The sequence below is a fragment of the Staurois parvus genome, unplaced genomic scaffold (assembly GCF_062004578.1).
Source record: "Staurois parvus isolate SC_StPar_1 unplaced genomic scaffold, SC_StPar_1.0 ptg001137l, whole genome shotgun sequence".
Taxonomy (NCBI): domain Eukaryota; kingdom Metazoa; phylum Chordata; class Amphibia; order Anura; family Ranidae; genus Staurois; species Staurois parvus.
This window is the reverse complement of record NW_028318933.1, coordinates 1,005,065-1,025,606: the sequence shown is the minus strand read 5'-3', so window position 1 is coordinate 1,025,606 and position 20,542 is coordinate 1,005,065. Positions and strand designations below refer to the sequence as shown.

Genomic DNA, 20,542 nt, shown 5'->3' with positions numbered 1-20,542 from the left:
TTTTTATTTTTAATTATATTTTTTTTCTGTCAGTCTACTGGGTGAGATGCATATGTGATACCTTCTGGGTGACAAAAAGACAGTTTCCACTCTGTCAAAAACCCATAACCCAAAGAAGGTTTCTTCACCCGATGAAGATCAGTAACACTCAAAATGCTGGAGTTTTATACTAGATTTTTTTACCAAGATAAAGATTTAAAAAAAATTGAAACATTTGCAGTGCAGAAACCTTTTTGGATTTTTTTTATGATTTATTTATTTTTTTAAATCTTCAAATAGTATACATTTTTTGAAAATCGATGCATGTGGTTTTCCATCTTTTGTTTCTTCTGGTAGCGTCTGACTGTTGGCCTTGCAATGTCCCTCCAACAATCACATGACTGCTAAAAGTCCAGTAGCACTCTCTGCTCACCAGTTAAAAGGTTAACAAAAACAAACCCAATAAAAGCTCCCAGGAGGTGCACCATCATGGCAGGGAATTCTGGGAAATCCCACGGATCTGCAGGCTCTGCACAATCTTCACATTGTTGGCATCTATAATGAACGTCGGCCGGGTTTAGAACTTCCTACCCAATTAACTAATTTGTAGCTTTAGAGGGCTTATATTATAATCGCGTAACTGCCGAGTAATCACAACTTGTGTTTTCCTGACTACTCAAGGCAGGACGATGAACTGAAAATTAGTTTGCCCCCACGTCAGTTTTCCTCCAGCTATTCTGCTACAGCTGGTAGACATCATAAAACACACACGGATGATATTGAACAGGGGGTCCATCATCAAAGAAAAGGTGCAATTAGCCCCAAAAGAACAAAAACAGAATAAAACTACGTCAGGAGTTCAAATTGTGGGCCCGATTCTTAAAACTTTACACGATGATATAGAGCAGACGTTTGTTAATTGTCTTTGGTCTGCAATTTCCAAGAAAGATACTCTTAATTATGACCATTTTCCAGCTGGATTAAGCTGTCACATGTTTAATATAAAGCTAAAAAGGTTATTCCTGACCCATTTACCACTTACAACTCCTGGGGTTGATTTACGATCCCAGAACAAAGGTGCAGTTATTGTGCACAGCTCACTATGTCGGGTTTAGGGTTTACTGGTGCAACAAACAGAAAAATGTGCAACTAAAATTCTCCATTTAACACAAGCACAAAGGAGATGGAAAGAACCAAGACTTCACCAGGTTTGCTCCAGTTATTGCAAGTTGGACACAAGAATTGCTAGATTAATGCTGAGTTTTCAACAGCATCAAGAGGATATAAAACAGAAACAAACAAGATGACATCTCCAGGTTTGCCCCATTTGATGAAAATGAAAACCAAAAGTTTCTACAGTATATTAAAACAACTAAAATTTATTGCACTTTGGATACATTGGGTAAGGGTTAACACGGCCATTCGTAACCAGGATTCTATAGAATTCTAGGGTTCCTCCAGAGGTTGCTAGAGGTTCTTTGAGCTGTGGCCGATTGACCTCCTAGCTGAAGTTGCCTTCGTAATTCCAGGTCAAACACAACATGGCCAATCTTTTTAGCTGTCCATAAGGGTGGCATTCCAACGAATACCGTAAAGAAGGCTGTTTTTTCCACTGACCCTTGACCATTTTATTTTAGCAGGGGTTCCTTGAGACTTAAGAGATAATATTTCAAGGGTTCCTTTGGGTTAAAACGGCAAGAAAGGCCAAGTATCTGTTAGGTTTTTAATGTTGCATGCTATAGAAAATATAAACCCTTTATATGGATGCAATTGATTTAAATAAACTACAGATTTCTGGAATTTAATGAGAGATTGCCAACCCAACCTCTTGGTTGACACTTCCTGCCAGCTCTATGGTACCTAGCTTGGCATTACATCAAGTAGCAGGGACAGCGATCAATTAGGATCCCTTCTCACCCAAGCAGTCTGAAGCAGTGTGTTAATCAATATTATGTTGTGTGTTCATGTAAATGGTATAAAAGGCAGCCCACTCATTTGAATGAGTTACCAATGTGCCTCAACGGACCTAGAAACAGACTTGCATTGTGCCAAGAGGCGAGGCATTGATTTAGTGCTTTGAGATGCCATTGAAAAATGCTGGTCTGCCTTTCTGTCATGCTAATGCTTTAATTTCACTGCTATCTGATTTATTGACCGAGAACAAATACACACATAAGGGACTTTGGCTCCTCGTGAACTTTGCTAGATGTTTGCCCTGAGTCTGAGAGTTAGCATGTGTTATAAACAAAGCCAGGCAACTAGCTTTTTCAGAAGGGGACCAATGGCCGCCCTCATACTCTAATGACATAGTCCCTCAAATATATTGAGAATTGAAGATTAGCAAAAACACAAAGTACACCTATTCTGTTGGGAACAAACAGGACTGCTCAGCCAAAAATGGTTGACATTGCAATGTCTCCTCCATTGTTTGAGGTCAGCACACCGGAATCCATTGACAACTAAGCAATGAAGTTTTGGGTGGAATAAAACTAACTTAAAGCGGAGCTTCGCCACCCAAAAGGGGAAGGATTGGCACCTCTAGAGAGTGGCGGGGAGGCGGTACCCGAATTTGACATGTACCTGCTCCCACTTCTGCTGTGCTCACCTAGGCGATCGGAACTGGAAGTTGTCCTCCCTCCCCCTCCCCGTAATCTTCTGGGACACGTGACAGGTCCCAGAAGACTACGGGGCCATTCACAAAGCGTAGCGCAGTGGGCACCCGGCTGTGAAGCCGCAAGCTGTCACAGCCGGGTGCCCACAATGAAGATGCAGGTTCAAGGGAGAGAAGATGGCCTGTGAAACCATCGGTGGTGAGGACACCGCTGGACACAGGGACAGGTAAGTGGCTGGATTTTAAAAGTCAGCAGCTACAGTATTTGTAGCTGCTGACTTTTATTTTTATTTCTTTTTCCCAGGTGGAACGCCACTTTAAATATCAAAAAATAATAGTGATAATAGATACAGAACTGAAAGAAAAAAAAATCTACAGTATAGTTGATGGGCCCTTTCCATTAAAGGCCTGTGATACCATGGCAGATGACCACAGATATATGCATTGATTACAGAGGAGTGATGGGTCATGAGTCATGTGAAATGGAACGCATGAGAAACTCACAACACTTAGAACACACCCTACCTTCGCCTGTCTTCCCCGAAGGGTACAAGGTGACGTCCGTCGGCAAAGGCCAACTGCTGGCTTTATCGTCTGAGATCTCGTACGTCTGTCTTTCCGTCGGCTGCAGGTGCCAGTTTAGGCCAAAGAGGTTCATGGCTGCGGTGGGCAATGAAGAAGAATCATTTATGTGCTCGGAGTGAATGCCAACTCATTAACTGTGCAACAGAACAAAAACCCCATACCCCAATGCAACCAATCACTTTGGTCAGTCATATACATGCCCTTGTTTTCAAAAGGCAGACTTATTTTTTTTTTTTGTGCTTGCGGTACAGGTAGCCGTTTTACAGTAGAAATCAGTTTTCGGCCTACTGGACAACTGGGACCTTGTGACATCACTAAGGAAATGAGACAAACTGCTATCCCAAGAATAAGGGTGCGCTGTACATACAAAACCAGATTGGTAAAAAAAAAAGGAAGACATTCAAATAAAAACATTTTTAATCAACATCTGTGTTACGGGACCAGCAATCTGCTTTGGTTTCTTTTTGGCTTGGTTGGTTAGTGTGGTGCCAATAACACGAAGATTGTGAGTCTGCCCCCCCCGTAAAGGCCATATGATTAATGTGTTACTAAACCCCGGACCCCGCATTCACTATGCCTGGTCTCCCAGGACCCTGCATTCACTATACCTGGTCTCCCAGGACCCCGCATTCACTATATCTGATCTCCCTGGACCCCACATTCACCATATCTGGTCTCCCCGGACCCCGCATTCACCATATCCGGTCTCCCCGGACCCCGCATTCACCATATCTGGTCTCCCTGGACCCTGCATTCACCATATCTGGTCTCCCCGGACCCCACATTCACCATATCTGGTCTCCCCGGACCCCGCATTCACCATATCTGGTCTCCCCGGACCCCGCATTCACTATATCTGATCTCCCCGGACCCCGCATTCACTATATCTGATCTCCCCGGACCCCACATTCACTATATCTGGTCTCCCAGGACCCCACATTCACTATATCTGGTCTCCCAGGACCCCACATTCACTATATCTGATCACCCCAGACCCCGCATTCACTATATCTGGTCTCCCAGGACCCCACATTCACTATATCTGGTCTCCCAGGACCCCGCATTCACTATATCTGATCACCCCAGACCCCGCATTCACTATATCTGGTCTCCCAGGACCCCACATTCACTATATCTGGTCTCCCAGGACCCCGCGTTCACTATATCTGATCTCCCTGGACCCCGCATTCACTATATCTGATCTCCCTGGACCCCGCATTCACTATATCTGATCTCCCAGGACACCGCATTCACTATATCTGATCTCCCTAGACCCCGCATTCACTATATCTGGTCTCCCCAGACCCCGCATTCACTATATCTGGTCTCCCAGGACCCCGCATTCACTATATCTGGTCTCCCAGGACCCCGCATTCACTATATCTGATCTCCCTAGACCCTGTATTCACTATATCTGATCTCCCTGGACCCTGCATTCACTATATCTGGTCTCCCAGGACCCTGCATTCACTATATCTGATCTCCCTGGACCCTGCATTCACTATATCTGATCTCCCAGGATCCTGCATTCACTATATCTGGTCTCCCTGGACCCTGCATTCACTATATCTGGTCTCCCAGGACCCTGCATTCACTATATCTGGTCTCCCAGGACCCTGCATTCACTATATCTGATCTCCCAGGACCCCGCATTCACTATATCGGATCTCACACAGTACACAGACCATGGAAATGCAATTATTTTAGTAACTATAAACTGCTAAATACCTTTTCTCATCAGCAGTATATAGACTTCTATCATTGTCCAACAGAGCACTAGTTAAAGCTTGCAGGAGGAGTTTTCATTTTGCTTTGACCTTCCTATGAGGCTACATGACCCCTGACCCTCTGGACAGCGCTAATTGGCCCTGTACTGATCACATGCAGTCTCCCAAGAAAAAAAAAAAAAACACTCTAGCAATACACACACCAAACTGCTTGCCCACAAGCCTCTGTTCTATCAGCAGATGGATTGGGGACAGCAGAAGAAGGGGAGGATCAGAGAAGACAGGATCAAATAGCCTTTTTACTAAATGCAGGGGATTAACCCCTTAGGTTCCACAGTGAGTATAACAAGCATGCTTTACTGCATATACAGACTGATATTACTGTTGTGGGTTTAGTAACACTTTAACATTCAATTTTGTAATGAATGGAATTCCCTGAAAGAAAACTACATACACTGTTAAACATTCAATCAATCAAGAAAAATATTGCATCTTCTATTGCATTGCTTCTTCAAATTCTCGTCACTGTGGTCAGAAGTGAACATTAATTGACCACTAAAGTTAAATGAATACGGCAAGATGAATATCTCCTACTCAAGTCCCCTTTTCAACATCCAAAACTGAAGAAAAAAACAAAACAAAAAAATTGGCTTGTACTTTAGGCCACAATATTTTGCTACATTCTTGAAATTATTGGAAGTCAAATTGAATGTTTGATTTTTTTTTTTCGTATTTCATAGGTAAAAAGTAAAAAAAAAAAAATCACCTTACACTTTTAGGCAACAATATTTTGCTATATTGTGGAGATTACAGAAAGTCAAACTGAATGTTTGATTTTTTTTTTTTTTTCAGATTTCATAGGTAAAAAAAAAAAAAAAAAAGGCATACTTTAGGGAACAATATTTTGCTATAGTCTGAAAATTATTGGAAGTGAAATTGAATGTTTGACCTTGTTTTTTTTTATATATATATTTCATAGGTAAAAAGTAAAAGTAAAAAAAAAAATAATAAATTGCCTTTTACTTTAGGCAACAATATTTTGCTATATTGTGGAAATTATAGAAAGTCAAATTGAATGTTTGATCTTTTTTTTTATATATATTTCATAGATAAAAAAAAAAAAAAAAACGACTTATACTTTAGGAAGCAATATTTGGCTATATTCTGGAAATTATTGGAAGTCAAATTGATTTTTTTTCTTTATATTTCATAGGTGAAAAAAAATAAACGTACAAACTTTTTAATCACTTTCTATGACATTAACTTAAAAATAGATTTTACTTGATCCAAACGCTTAAGGCGCTCGGCATTTTGTTTATTTTCCAGCACTCCGTGTTTGCAGGGTGAAATCTTTAGAAGTTAATTATTTTTTTTTTGGAATCTGTAGTTCATCCAGGGTCACTTTGTGTTCACACCAGTGTCATCTTACAACACAAGCATTGTCCTGCTGCTTGCTGGACCGAGCACTGTTATTCTAACCCAGAACTCTGCTCGGGTCGGTTAAGTCCTGGACAGACAGGGAGCCCCTGCTTGCTCCATCCATCCAGGTCACAGACAGACAGCCCCCCCCATCCCCAGAGGACGCCAGCGGTTCACACGTGTTGTTCCACCTGTGGGATGCCAGGCCACGTATGATTGATCGGACAGCTGCGATGAAGTATGCAGGTGCTGCAATCCATCACACCCAACTGTGATCTCTATTAATATTTTACTATGGATTTGTATTGATCACGGAGACAACATTCGAGTCGCTGACCTTTGTGAATCGGGTGGGAAGAGTTCGGATACTTCTGACAGCAGCAGAAATGGATGAGAAAAGGTGCACGGAAATCGCAAATCGCAAATCCCCCTTCATCAGATTTTTACAGATGATTGGAGAAAATTCTGGACAGGTAAATGCAGAACAGAAAATGACAGTAATAGCAGTGACAGTTGCTGGTGAGACTTGTGGTTCTCTCATCCTTAGCACCCCGGTCACATCAAGCCTGACTTTGAAATCGTGCAACTTCACTGTAAGTCGCACAATTTCAAAGTCGGGTGAGATGCTGATTTCAGGTGCGTTTTGCAAGACGTCTGACACAGATGTCTATGTAAATCGCGCCAAAAGTAGTGCATGTACTGCTTTGGGAACTGCACCGATATGACCGCTGTAGTTGCGGACAATAGGGTGCGACTTGGCATGCGATTTGCATCCAGTGTGACCAGGGTGTTAGAGAGTGAGTACTTACCTCTCCTATGCCCCAAAAAACAGTAACCACTCCTTGGCAGTATGCTATGGTTTGCCTGTGACTGTCATTTTTGCTGGACAACATGTGAGATATAAAAAATATAGTATAGTAACCAAAGGAGGTCCCTTGATTGGCCACTACGGTGATTCTGCGCTTGGCCACTACGGCGATTCTGCGTTTGGCCACTACGGCGATTCTGCGCTTGGCCACTACGGCGATTCTGCGCTTGGCCACTACGGCGATTCTGCGCTTGGCCACTACGGCGATTCTGCGCTTGGCCACTACGGCGATTCTGCGCTTGGCCACTACGGCGATTCTGCGCTTGGCCACTACGGCGATTCTGCGCTTGGCCACTACGGCGATTCTGCGCTTGGCCACTACGGCGATTCTGCGCTTGGCCACTACGGCGATTCTGCGCTTGGCCACTATGGTGATTCTGCGCTTGGCCACTACGGTGATTCTCTGCTTGGCCACTACGGTGATTCTGCACTTGGCCACTACAGTGATTCTGCGCTTGGCCACTACAGTGATTCTCTGCTTGGCCACTACGGTGATTCTGCACTTGGCCACTACAGTGATTCTGCGCTTGGCCACTACAGTGATTCTGCGCTTGGCCACTACAGTGATTCTGCGCTTACACAAGGACTGGCCACATATGGAATAAGTATACCTACATTGGTCCAAGGTAGACTGTTACTATACAATACAACCATATACACAAAAGATGACCATTGTAACCACTCCTTGGCAGTATGCTATGGTTTGCCTGTGACTGTCATTTTTGCTGGACAACATGTGAGATCTAAAAAAAAAAAAAAAAAAAAAAAAAAAAAAGATATATAGTTAATAATACGGTATGGAAATAACCCCATACCGTACAATAAAATGCTGATGGGGTCGAGGAAGGGGGTTACTTACCGTATTTGGGGCCTCTGTCTATGCACTGTTGTCATCTAGAACACATTGAACCTGCGCTAAGCAAACATTGCACCATTGAAGGAGTTAATGAGCTGACCTAAGTGTAAAAACAAAATCCAAAACGATGGCTAGACCAGGCAAAGCTCGCAAATACCTTTCGTTCTCGTACAGAAAGTAATTTGTAATGCAATCTCGTTTGCGGTCGGAGAACTGAGAGGTAACTGCTTTGTGTTAAATAGATAAATACATCAGTGTGAATAATATGCTCTCTGACTAACCATCAGTCTAGCAAATGAACAAAGCGCTCCCAAGAACAAACACCGGCGTTAAACGTAATTGAACGGCAAAGATCAAGTAACGGCGAAAAGACAGGTGGCGTGAACGCCGTGCGGTGCGGGCAGATAATTACAATATGGATATCAGTGGACGGCGTTGCTTTCAAGAATGAGAAATGCACTTATTGACCGATTTGCCAGTATGGGCAATATCAAATGATGCAGATACAAGACGAAGCTTTGAGTTGGGGGCTCAGACAAAGCGTTTCCTAGAAAACATCTCATTCCAGGTTTGAAGTTCATCAACAATACACATTAATATAGTAGAGCTTCCAAAAGGAGAAGAGTTGAATGATGGGAGCATTGCTACAAAACACGTATCACAGAAATAGTTAAAAGTGGGCAAGTCAGCCCCTGAATGGGCCTGCATGGTCTTCTGAAAATGGGAGTGGACATCTCCAATTTTCAAAGGGAAATGTACATCTGATCTGCATTCAGGGACCTTCCTGACCTGTGGTCAGCATCAAATAAATAGATCTGAGGTTGAAGTGCCACACCACAAGTTAATAGTCCAGAAACAATTTTATTCCAATGTAAAATCAGGTAGAAGACTATACAACAAATCCATAGCATTTTGAGGGCCAAAACCCAACCTCTTCATCAGGGCTAAAAAAAAAAGTGGAACTTAACTCCCAAAAGGGAGTTAGTTCTGCTTTAATACTCCCCCCACACAGAAAATTGTGGCAATATTTTAATCTTTTTTTTTTTTTAAACTTTTTTTTAACTTTTTACATTTTTAGCCCCAGCCCCATCTCCTTGGGCAGCATGGCATGTACCTAGTTATGCGGTCTCCTGGGATACTTGCAACACATCTCCCAGGAGGCTTCAGCATTGACACATAGAGCACCTGGGAAGTGGTCAGGAGGATGGGTCCAGCTCATCATTGGAGCTGGCTGCCTGAGCCTGGAAAAGACAGACAGCTGAACAGGGCCATAATGGTGGCGTGGGACCCACTATGAGGCACCCAAATAGAAGATTGCAATGGGACACTAGTTCTGCAGCCTCCTGGGATACTTGCATCACATCTCTCAGGAGGCTTTAGCATTGGCATAAAACGGCTGGTAAGTGGTCAGGAGGACGAGTCCAGCTCATCATTGGAACTGGATGTCTGTGCTCAGAAGAGGTAGACAGCTGAACAAGGCCAAGATGGTGGCCTGGGACCCACTGTGTGGCATTTAAATAGCAGATTGCAATGGGACAACACTAGTTCTGCAGTCTCCTGGGATACTTGCATCACATCTCTCAGGAGGCTTCAGCATTGGCACATAGAGCACCTGGGAAGTGGTCAGGAGGATGGGTCCAGCTCATCATTGGAGCTGGCTGCCTGAGCCTGGAAGAGGCAGACAGCTGAACAGGGCCAAGATGGTGGCGTGGGACCCACTGTGTGGCACCCAAATAGAAGATTGCAATGGGACACTAGTTCTGCAGCCTCCTGGGATACTTGCATCACATCTCTCAGGAGGCTTCAGCATTGGCACATAGAGCACCTGGGAAGTGGTCAGGAGGATGGGTCCAGCACATCATTGGAGCTGGCTGCCTGCACCCTGAAGAGACAGCCAGCTGAACAGGACCTAGATGGTGGCGTGGGACTCAGTGTGTGGCACCCAAATAGCAGATTGCAATGGGACAACACTAGTTCTGCAACCTGCTTACATCACATTTACCGGGAGGCTACAGCATTGACACACAGAGTGGCTGGGGAGTGGTCAAGAGGATGGGTCCAGCACATCAATGGAGCTGACTGCCTGAACCCTGAAGAAGCAGCCAGCTGAACAGGACCAAGATGACCGTGCAGGACCCTGAATATTCACTTGAATAGCAGATTGCAATGGGACAACGCTAGATTAGCTGTGAGGGAGAGTATGTGTATTGAAGAACATTACAGAACCACAGGCAAGTGGGAGAAAATTATGGAAGGGGGTACTGGAAATAGCACTTTAAAGTGGGAAGAATTAATTAATGGGGGAATGAAAGGAAGATTAGCAAAAAAAACAAAACATTGAACAGGGCCGGGATTTAAGTGAACCTATAATTCTGACATCATTAGGGCATCATTGTCACCATTGGTCAGAAATTGTCAGAACGCATCCCCCTTTCTATAGCTCATAGAGGTGAACTGAATTTCTGGCAGCACCAAGAGGTATTTCTTTTTGCACTTGTTAGACATAACCAAACACTCTCAACGGGAACAGACCAAAACGGGCGCAAAATATGAGGAACTCAAAGCTCAGGCTACATTCACAAGTTGGCATCACATTTTCAAGCGTTTTTTACCTTTTTTTGGAGCTCAATTGCACATTTTTGCAGCTTTTGTTAGGCATTTTTCAGGCATTTTACAACTAATAAACTTTGTTGCGCTTAAAATTTGTGAAAACAACTAATACAGTACTAAAAATTACTAGAAAACAAAGAAAAAAAAAGTCCAAAAGCAGTCCCATCCAGGTGTAGGATAATGAATCCCCAATTCTTGTATCAAAAGTGCAACCAACACCAACTGTAAACCCAAGGTGATATAAGGATGGTCTCTTACGGACTTCCCATGAACCTCAAACAAAATAGTTTTTTTTTTAGTTTAAGAGGATTCATGGGAAGTCGGTCGGTAAGAGACCATCCTTATATCACCTTGGGTTTTCGATTGGTGTTGGTGGTAACTTTTGATACAAGAATTGGGGTTTCATTATCCTGAACACTCTGGATGGGGTTGCTTTTAGACTTTTTTTCGTTAGTTTTCTAGCAGTTTTTAGTACTGTATTTATGAGTGTTTTTTTTTTCAAATTTGGAGCACAACACAGTTTATTATTATTTGTATGCACTAGGTGGGGTATTTTCTAGTTTGTGTTTGCAGCTGTTATTAGAGTATTTATTTGTAAAACACTAGTGCGCGGTTTCTTTAGTTTCACATTATACTTTCTGAACAAAGCATTTGGAGTACTGCTGAAAAAGGGACACACAAAAGAACACGCACAATAAAATGCCTAAACAAATGCTCAAAACCGCTCATGTTGCACTTTTCAGGCATTTTCATTGAAGACTATGGAGACACAAATGCTAAATTCTGCTGGAAAAGTAGCTCCTGTACTTTTTTTTTTTGTGGCAGGCAGCAAGTGACAGAACACTCAGATGTTAACAAGGGCTATTGAAAACAATAGGTAATTGGTTTTTGAATGTTTTTGAGCTTCGAAGTGTGAACGGAGCAATAAGGGTTTATATTTATGACCTAATACTTTCCATAGAAAACAGGGACAGCTGGAAATTGGTGAAAAGAAAAAAAAAGTAGTATTACATAAAAATAAAATATAAAACCTATGTACTAAATATGTACAATATTTCCTAAAATTCCAAGATGGTGGCCTTTTCCCTTGACTTGGAAATTGGAGTGGCCGATGTCCATCACAGGCGGTCTCTTCTATAATGCAGCCCATACTGTTTATTCATAATACAGTCTGATGTAGCGCTGAGAGAGTTGGCAGGAGTCCCCGGGAAGGAAGATGAATCTGCGGATACAGTCTCCGGTTACTGAGAGGGTGATGATATTGGCAGAGAAAGGTCATGCTGGGAGGTAACACAAGTGACAGAGACAGATGGCCCAAGCCTTGGATCACTGGTCCGCAGTGTGTGGGGTTCCCGGGATCACTTACTGCAATGATGACTTATTCTGAGTCCCTACATCTCAATGCACAATTCTCACGCAGGAATCTTTGTTCTGGTTTCAAATTTGGAACAAAGGCCATTGAAGCCATATTGGTGCCCAAGTTGAGTACTTTTATTGCACTTACAGATACATTTTAAGAACACTTTTTGGAGGTCAATCGCTTTCTTCTGATTCCAGGCAGTTCTGATACAAAAAGGCTAAACTATTGCGTATGAGTAGTGCTCGGACCTCAGAAGAAGGTGGAAGACGACCGTAAGTTTGTCCAAAATACGCAAATGTCAAAAGTATCATGGACATTAGTCAGATTTGGGAAAAAATATTGCATTCTGATTACTGTGGAAATACAAAAGGTTACAATCCATACTTTCTAGAAAACCAAAATTGGTTTCGACTTTAGACATACCGTGAATGAAATCCCTAACAGTGAGCTGCTCTAATTTGCTCCCATTTGGTCTATTAAATATACTATTGAAAGCATTCGGTTATATCCATTTGATAAGTGCAAACAAATCCTTCCTGATCCATCCAGAAACGTTATGAGCTCAAAGCTTTCTGTTCTTTCTGCTTGTGCTGCACTGTTATCCGTTACATTGTTCTCAGCAGTCTATGAGGACAACAATACACATCCCTATGTTATGGAGAAATGGTGGGGGGGGGGTGTTCTGTAGTCCTCTCTTAGGGGAACAATGCTGCTTCTCCATACATACAGTACTGTGAGTAAGCATTGCCATTCTAGCACAGGAAGTGTGTTACTGTCAGGATCACCAGGTGAACATAAAGGGGGAAAAGCCTTAAAAAAGAAAACTAATGCAACCAACAGATCTAAGGATTGGTACACTACAATACATCGCATTTTATTTTTGGGTTTAAATGTACTTTATTCATTATTAATATCCTTATGTTTCGTTACCTTTTTGTTTTATGGGGACTAAGGAGCTAACGCATGGAATGAACAGGGATATGTTGTGAAGCAGTGGTGGTCAACTTACAAAGTAGAGGGGGCTTTAATGTGGCATAATATGTAATGCTACAGAAGACTGTCAGAGACCGCAGGCATACTACAGGAGACGGTCAGAGACCGCAGGCATACTACAGGAGACGGTCAGAGACCGCAGGCATACTACAGGAGACGGTCAGAGACCGCAGGCATACTACAGGAGACGGTCAGAGACTGCAGACATACTACAGGAGATGGTCAGAGACCGCAGGCATACTACAGGAGATGGTCAGAGACCGCAGGCATACTACAGGAGATGGTCAGAGACCGCAGGCATACTACAGGAGATGGTCAGAGACTGCAGGCATACTACAGGAGATGGTCAGAGACCGCAGCCATACTACAGGAGATGGTCAGAGACTGCAGCCATACTACAGGAGATGGTTAGAGACTGCAGACATACTAAAGTAGAACCCAGATTCAGCATGTGATAAAGAAGTGGTGGTCAACTTACAAGGTAGAGGGCCTTAAAGGTGGCAAATGTGTAATGCTACAGTAGAGGAGATGCAGACATACTACAAGATATGGTCAGGGACTGCAGACATACTAAGGAAAATAGTCAAAGGCTGCAGAAACACTAGATGAGATGGACAGAGACTGCAGACATGATACAGGAGATGGTCAGAGACTGCAGACATGATACAGGAGATGGTCAGAGACTGCAGACATGATACAGGAGATGGCCAGAGACTGCAGACATGACACAGGAGATGGACAGAACCTGCAGACATGACACAGGAGATGGACAGAACCTGCAGACATGATACAGGAGATGGACAGAGACTGCAGACATACTACATGAGATGGACAGAGACTGCAGACATACTATAGGAGATGGACAGAGACTGCAGACAGGATACAGAGACTGCAGACAGGATACAGGAGATGGACAGAGACTGCAGACAGGATACAGGAGATGGACAGAGACTGCAGACAGGATACAGGAGATGGACAGAGACTGCAGACATACTACATGAGATGGACAGAGACTGCAGACAGGATACAGGAGATGGACAGAGACTGCAGACAGGATACAGGAGATGGACAGAGACTGCAGACAGGATACAGGAGATGGACAGAGACTGCAGACATGATACAGGAGATGGACAGAGACTGCAGACATGATACAGGAGATGGCCAGAGACTGCAGACATGATACAGGAGATGGCCAGAGACTGCAGACATGATACAGGAGATGGCCAGAGACTGCAGACATAGTACAGGAGATGGTCAGAGACTGCAGACATGATACAGGAGATGGCCAGAGACTGCAGACATGATACAGGAGATGGCCAGAGACTGAAGACATGATACAGGAGATGGCCAGAGACTGCAGACATACTACAGGAGATGGCCAGAGACTGCAGACACACTACAGGAGATGACCAGAGACTGCAGACACAGTACAGGAGATGGCCAGAGACTGCAGACATACTACAGGAGATGGCCAGAGACTGCAGACATACTACAGGACGTGGTCAGAGACCGCAGGCATACTACAGGAGATGGTCAGAGACTGCAGGCATACTACAGGAGATGGTCAGAGACTGCAGACACACTACAGGAGATGGCCAGAGACTGCAGACATACTACAGGAGATGGCCAGAGACTGCAGACATACTACAGGAGATGGTCAGAGACTGCAGGCATACTACAGGAGATGGTCAGAGACCGCAGGCATACTACAGGAGATGGTCAGAGACTGCAGGCATACTACAGGAGATGGTCAGAGACCGCAGCCATACTACAGGAGATGGTCAGAGACTGCAGCCATACTACAGGAGATGGTTAGAGACTGCAGACATACTAAAGTAGAACCCAGATTCAGCATGTGATAAAGAAGTGGTGGTCAACTTACAAGGTAGAGGGCCTTAAAGGTGGCAAATGTGTAATGCTACAGTAGAGGAGATGCAGACATACTACAAGATATGGTCAGGGACTGCAGACATACTAAGGAAAATAGTCAAAGGCTGCAGAAACACTAGATGAGATGGACAGAGACTGCAGACATGATACAGGAGATGGTCAGAGACTGCAGACATGATACAGGAGATGGCCAGAGACTGCAGACATGACACAGGAGATGGACAGAACCTGCAGACATGACACAGGAGATGGACAGAACCTGCAGACATGATACAGGAGATGGACAGAGACTGCAGACATACTATAGGAGATGGACAGAGACTGCAGACAGGATACAGAGACTGCAGACAGGATACAGGAGATGGACAGAGACTGCAGACAGGATACAGGAGATGGACAGAGACTGCAGACAGGATACAGGAGATGGACAGAGACTGCAGACATACTACATGAGATGGACAGAGACTGCAGACATACTATAGGAGATGGACAGAGACTGCAGACAGGATACAGGAGATGGACAGAGACTGCAGACAGGATACAGGAGATGGACAGAGACTGCAGACAGGATACAGGAGATGGACAGAGACTGCAGACAGGATACAGGAGATGGACAGAGACTGCAGACATGATACAGGAGATGGACAGAGACTGCAGACATGATACAGGAGATGGCCAGAGACTGCAGACATGATACAGGAGATGGCCAGAGACTGCAGACATGATACAGGAGATGGTCAGAGACTGCAGACATGATACAGGAGATGGCCAGAGACTGCAGACATGATACAGGAGATGGCCAGAGACTGCAGACATGATACAGGAGATGGCCAGAGACTGCAGACATACTACAGGAGATGGCCAGAGACTGCAGACACACTACAGGAGATGGTCAGAGACTGCAGACACACTACAGGAGATGGCCAGAGACTGCAGACATACTACAGGAGATGGCCAGAGACTGCAGACATACTACAGGAGATGGTCAGAGACTGCAGACATGATACAGGAGATGGACAGAACCTGCAGACATGATACAGGAGATGGACAGAACCTGAAGACATGATACAGGAGATGGACAGAACCTGCAGATATACTACAGGAGATGGACAGAGACTGCAGACATACTACAGGAGATGGACAGAGACTGCAGACATACTACAGGGGATGGACAGAGACTGCAGACATACTACAGGGGATGGACAGAGACTGCAGACATACTACAAAAGATGGACAGAGACTGCAGACATACTACAGGAGATGGACAGAGACTGCACACATACTAAAGAAGAACCCAGATGCAGCATGTGATAAAGAAGTGGTGGTCAACTTAGAAGGTATGGGTAGGCATTGATTTGGCTTTTGACAATACCCAGGGGCCACACAAAATATTCAGAATATGTTATACTACAGAAGACTGCCAGAGACTGCAGAGATACTACAGGAGATGGTCATAGACGTCAGACACACTACTGTAGAGGAGATGGCCAGAGACTGCAGATGTACTACAGGAGATGGTCATGGATAGCATATTTTTGAATTCACAACTCCATGGATGTTTAAAGCAACACCCAGCTCAGAAGTCCTTGCACAACGCTCACCACCCTGGTGCCAATTCCTCATCTGTAGAAAGTTCCATGTAAAATAATGTTCCATGAACACCAATAACCATTACTGAGAAAATTGCACCTTTGCTAAATAAATACCCAGTTTTGTACACAGAAATCTAATCCTAGATGAAGCTTTTTCTAACATTTGTCTGTTGCGGAAATGGCTTTTCTAAAAAAAAAAAGTTCCTTCAATTTGTACATAACGACCTATAGTACCGCTATATGAACTTAAACCCGAACTGAATAAACTTAACAAAAAAAAAAAAAAAAAACATCCAAAGAGAACGCTGTTATTCTTAAACCCTACATACAATCTTTAAATCAAATGTATTTTTTTAGCAAGCTTGTTCATATTTTTCCTGTGTAATTACATTACATAGAACATTGCTATAATTCAAGGTTACTGTATTCTGGAAGCGTATACCACCTATACTCATTATAACGGAGTTGTGACATACTTTTTTTTGTATTTCTTTTTGTACTGTAAGTCGCACTCTCTCATTGTGTACTTGCTGTTTTTATATTTTCAGTTGTATGAAACTCTGAAAACTAGAGGAACTTTGTTCTTCTATCATTAAGAGAGAGAAAAAAAAAAAAGCCATCAAAGTCAGGGCAGTTTAATCTTGGTCTAATAAAAAGCACAGCACATCGTGGCAACCCCTCAATTTCCTTGGCTCTATACCAGTCAGTTCCCTTTAAGGAAAAGATTTGTCACCAATTATAAACAACACCTACAGGCAGAAGAATCAAAATCAAGAGCTTAAAGGGCGCTAAAGATGACAAAGGATGTGCAGAGACAGTAATTCACAAGGTCGAGATAATGGTGGCCTCTCGGGACTCCATGATAAAATAAAAGGGGAGTTTAGCCAACGGGAGAGATGATCATGATGAATTGGCTTCAGGTAGAAACAGACAAGTCCAGAACGGTGGAGGACAAGAGACCCCCAATGAGATTTCTGACCAGTCAGCGAAAACTCTGGAAAAAAAAAAAGCCTCACTGCTGTTCTAGCATTGTCTTGCCTTTCCCAGGCCTCAAGTGAGGTTAATAAACAGCCAAACTAATTAATTACAGAGTGTGAAATTAAAGGCTTTCCAAAGAGGCTCAGATAGGGCAACATCTGCTGTGTATTATGTGCTGACTGCTTAACAAAGGGGGGCGCCGATATGGAGAACTCCATTAAAAGCAGAAAGTTTGGTTATGGATGGAGACAGGCATAGAGCACCCAGCCCAAAGGTGACCTACGTGGCACCAACCGTATAGAATTTCACAGTCTTCAAAATGGAAGGCTAAACAAAAACGTTTTTAGGTTTTGGATATCAGGAAATAAAAATGCTGCTATCACTTTGGGCTGGACTCACACTTTGCAGGAACAAGGACCTTCCCATGATGCGCATAATGTGTTGTGATTTCATTCATATGGAATGGCACCCCAAAGCACAAAGGAAATGGAGACGATCAAAGTTTGCAGAAATGGTATAGAAGATCACCAGAGTGCACAAAAATACTACAGGAGATGGCCAGAGACTGCAGACATAGTACAGGGGATGGCCAGAGACTGCAGACATAGTACAGGAGATGACCAGAGACTGCAGACATACTACAGGAGATGACCAGAGACTGCAGACATAGTACAGGAGATGACCAGAGACTGCAGACATAGTACAGGGGATGACCAGAGACTGCAGACACAGTACAGGGGATGACCAGAGACTGCCGACATACTACAGGAGATGGACAGAGACTGCAGACATACTACAGGAGATGGACAGAGACTGCAGACATACTACAGGGGATGACCAGAGACTGCGGACATACTACAGGGGATGGCCAGAGACTGCAGACATACTACAGGAGATGGTCAGAGACTGCAGACATACTACAGGAGATGGTCAGAGACTGCAGACATAGTACAGGGGATGGCCAGAGACCGCAGACGAACTACAGGGGATGGCCAGAGACCGCAGACGTACTACAGGGGATGGCCAGAGACCGCAGACGTACTACAGGGGATGGCCAGAGACCGCAGACGTACTACAGGGGATGGCCAGAGACCGCAGACGTACTACAGGGGATGGCCAGAGACCGCAGACGTACTACAGGGGATGGCCAGAGACCGCAGACGTACTACAGGGGATGGCCAGAGACCGCAGACGTACTACAGGGGATGGCCAGAGACCGCAGACGTACTACAGGGGATGGTCAGAGACCGCAGACGTACTACAGGGGATGGCCAGAGACCGCAGACGTACTACAGGGGATGGCCAGAGACCGCAGACGTACTACAGGGGATGGCCAGAGACCGCAGACGTACTACAGGGGATGGCCAGAGACCGCAGACGTACTACAGGGGATGGCCAGAGACCGCAGACGTACTACAGGGGATGGCCAGAGACCGCAGACGTACTACAGGGGATGGCCAGAGACCGCAGACGTACTACAGGGGATGGCCAGAGACCGCAGACGTACTACAGGAGATGGTCAGAGACCGCAGACATAGTACAGGAGATGGTCAGAGACTGCAGACATAGTACAGGAGATGACCAGAGACTGCAGACATACTACAGGAGATGGTCAGAGACTGCAGACATAGTACAGGGGATGGCCAGAGACTGCAGACATACTACAGGAGATGACCAGAGACTGCAGACATAGTACAGGAGATGACCAGAGACTGCAGACATAGTACAGGGGATGACCAGAGACTGCAGACATACTACAGGAGATGGACAGAGACTGCAGACATACTACAGGAGATGGACAGAGACTGCAGACATACTACAGGGGATGACCAGAGACTGCAGACATACTACAGGAGATGACCAGAGACTGCAGACATACTACAGGAGATGGTCAGAGACTGCAGACATACAGTTGTGACCAAAATTATTCAACCCCCAATGCTGTAAAGGGGTTTAGGGACTATAGTGTACATTTGGAATTGTATTCAGAATCAAATCCTACAAGGACGTTGTAACTACCCAAATGCAACTAAAATGACATCAATTGTTTATGTAATACAGTAGTAAATGGTTCTTATGTGGTTTCTTCATTGCCACAATTATTCAACCCCTTAAAGACTACCACTCTGAAGAACAGAGGTTCATACAGGTGCTTTCCATCAGGTATTGAAAACACCTGTGGATGTCACCGAGCAGCAATCAAGCATAATAAGCACCAATTAGGCAGCTTTAAAATGACTGTGATACTCAGCTCCTTCTAGACATTTACTGGTGTGGTTACAAACATGGTGAAGGCAAGAGAATGGTCCAGGAAGACAAGAGAAGAGGTGATTTCTCTTCACAGGAAGGGCAATGGCTATAAGAAGATTGCAAAGATGTTAAACATACCAAGAGACACCTTAGGAAGCATCATTCGCAAATTCAAGGCAAAGGGCACTGTTGAAACGCTACCTGGTCGTGGCAGAAAGAAGATGCTGACTTCGACTGCTGTGCGCTACCTGAAGCGTAGAGTGGAGAGAAGTCCCCGTGTGACTGCTGAGGAACTGAGAAAAGATTTGTCAGATGTGGGTACAGAAGTTTCAGCCCAGACAATAAGACGCACACTGCGTAATGAAGGCCTCCGTGCCAGAACTCCCAGGCGTACCCCCTTGCTGTCTCCAAAGAATAAGAAGAGTCGACTGCAGTATGCCAAAAGCCATGTGGACAAACCACAAAAGTTGTGGGATAGTGTTCTGTGGACTGATGAAACAAAATTAGAACTGTTTGGGCCCATGGATCAACGCTATGTTTGGAGGAGGAAGAACAAGGCCTATGATGAAAAGAACACCTTGCCTACTGTGAAGCATGGTGGAGGGTCAATCATGCTTTGGGGCTGTTTTGCTTCTGCAGGTACAGGGAAGCTTCAGCGTGTGCAAGGTACCATGAATTCTCTTCAGTACCAGGAGATATTGGATGGAAACGTGATGCAGTCCGTCACACACCTGAGGCTTGGGAGACGTTGGACCTTTCAACAGGACAATGATCCCAAGCATACCTCCAAGTCCACTAGAGCATGGTTGCAGAGGAAAGGCTGG

General features: G+C 44.4%; 1 protein-coding gene across 1 annotated transcript in view; it reads right to left on the bottom strand.

Moving 5' to 3' along the window:
- LOC149439268 (teneurin-4-like) overlaps nt 1-20,542 on the bottom strand; it is a gene marked incomplete at its 3' end in the record, with an annotated part of 229,179 nt that overhangs the window by 154,394 nt on the left and 54,243 nt on the right. The window contains exon 3 of the mRNA XM_089659238.1: nt 3,116-3,250. Coding sequence (XP_089515364.1) covers nt 3,116-3,248 — 133 coding nt within the window. The remainder of the gene's footprint in view (nt 1-3,115; nt 3,251-20,542) is intronic.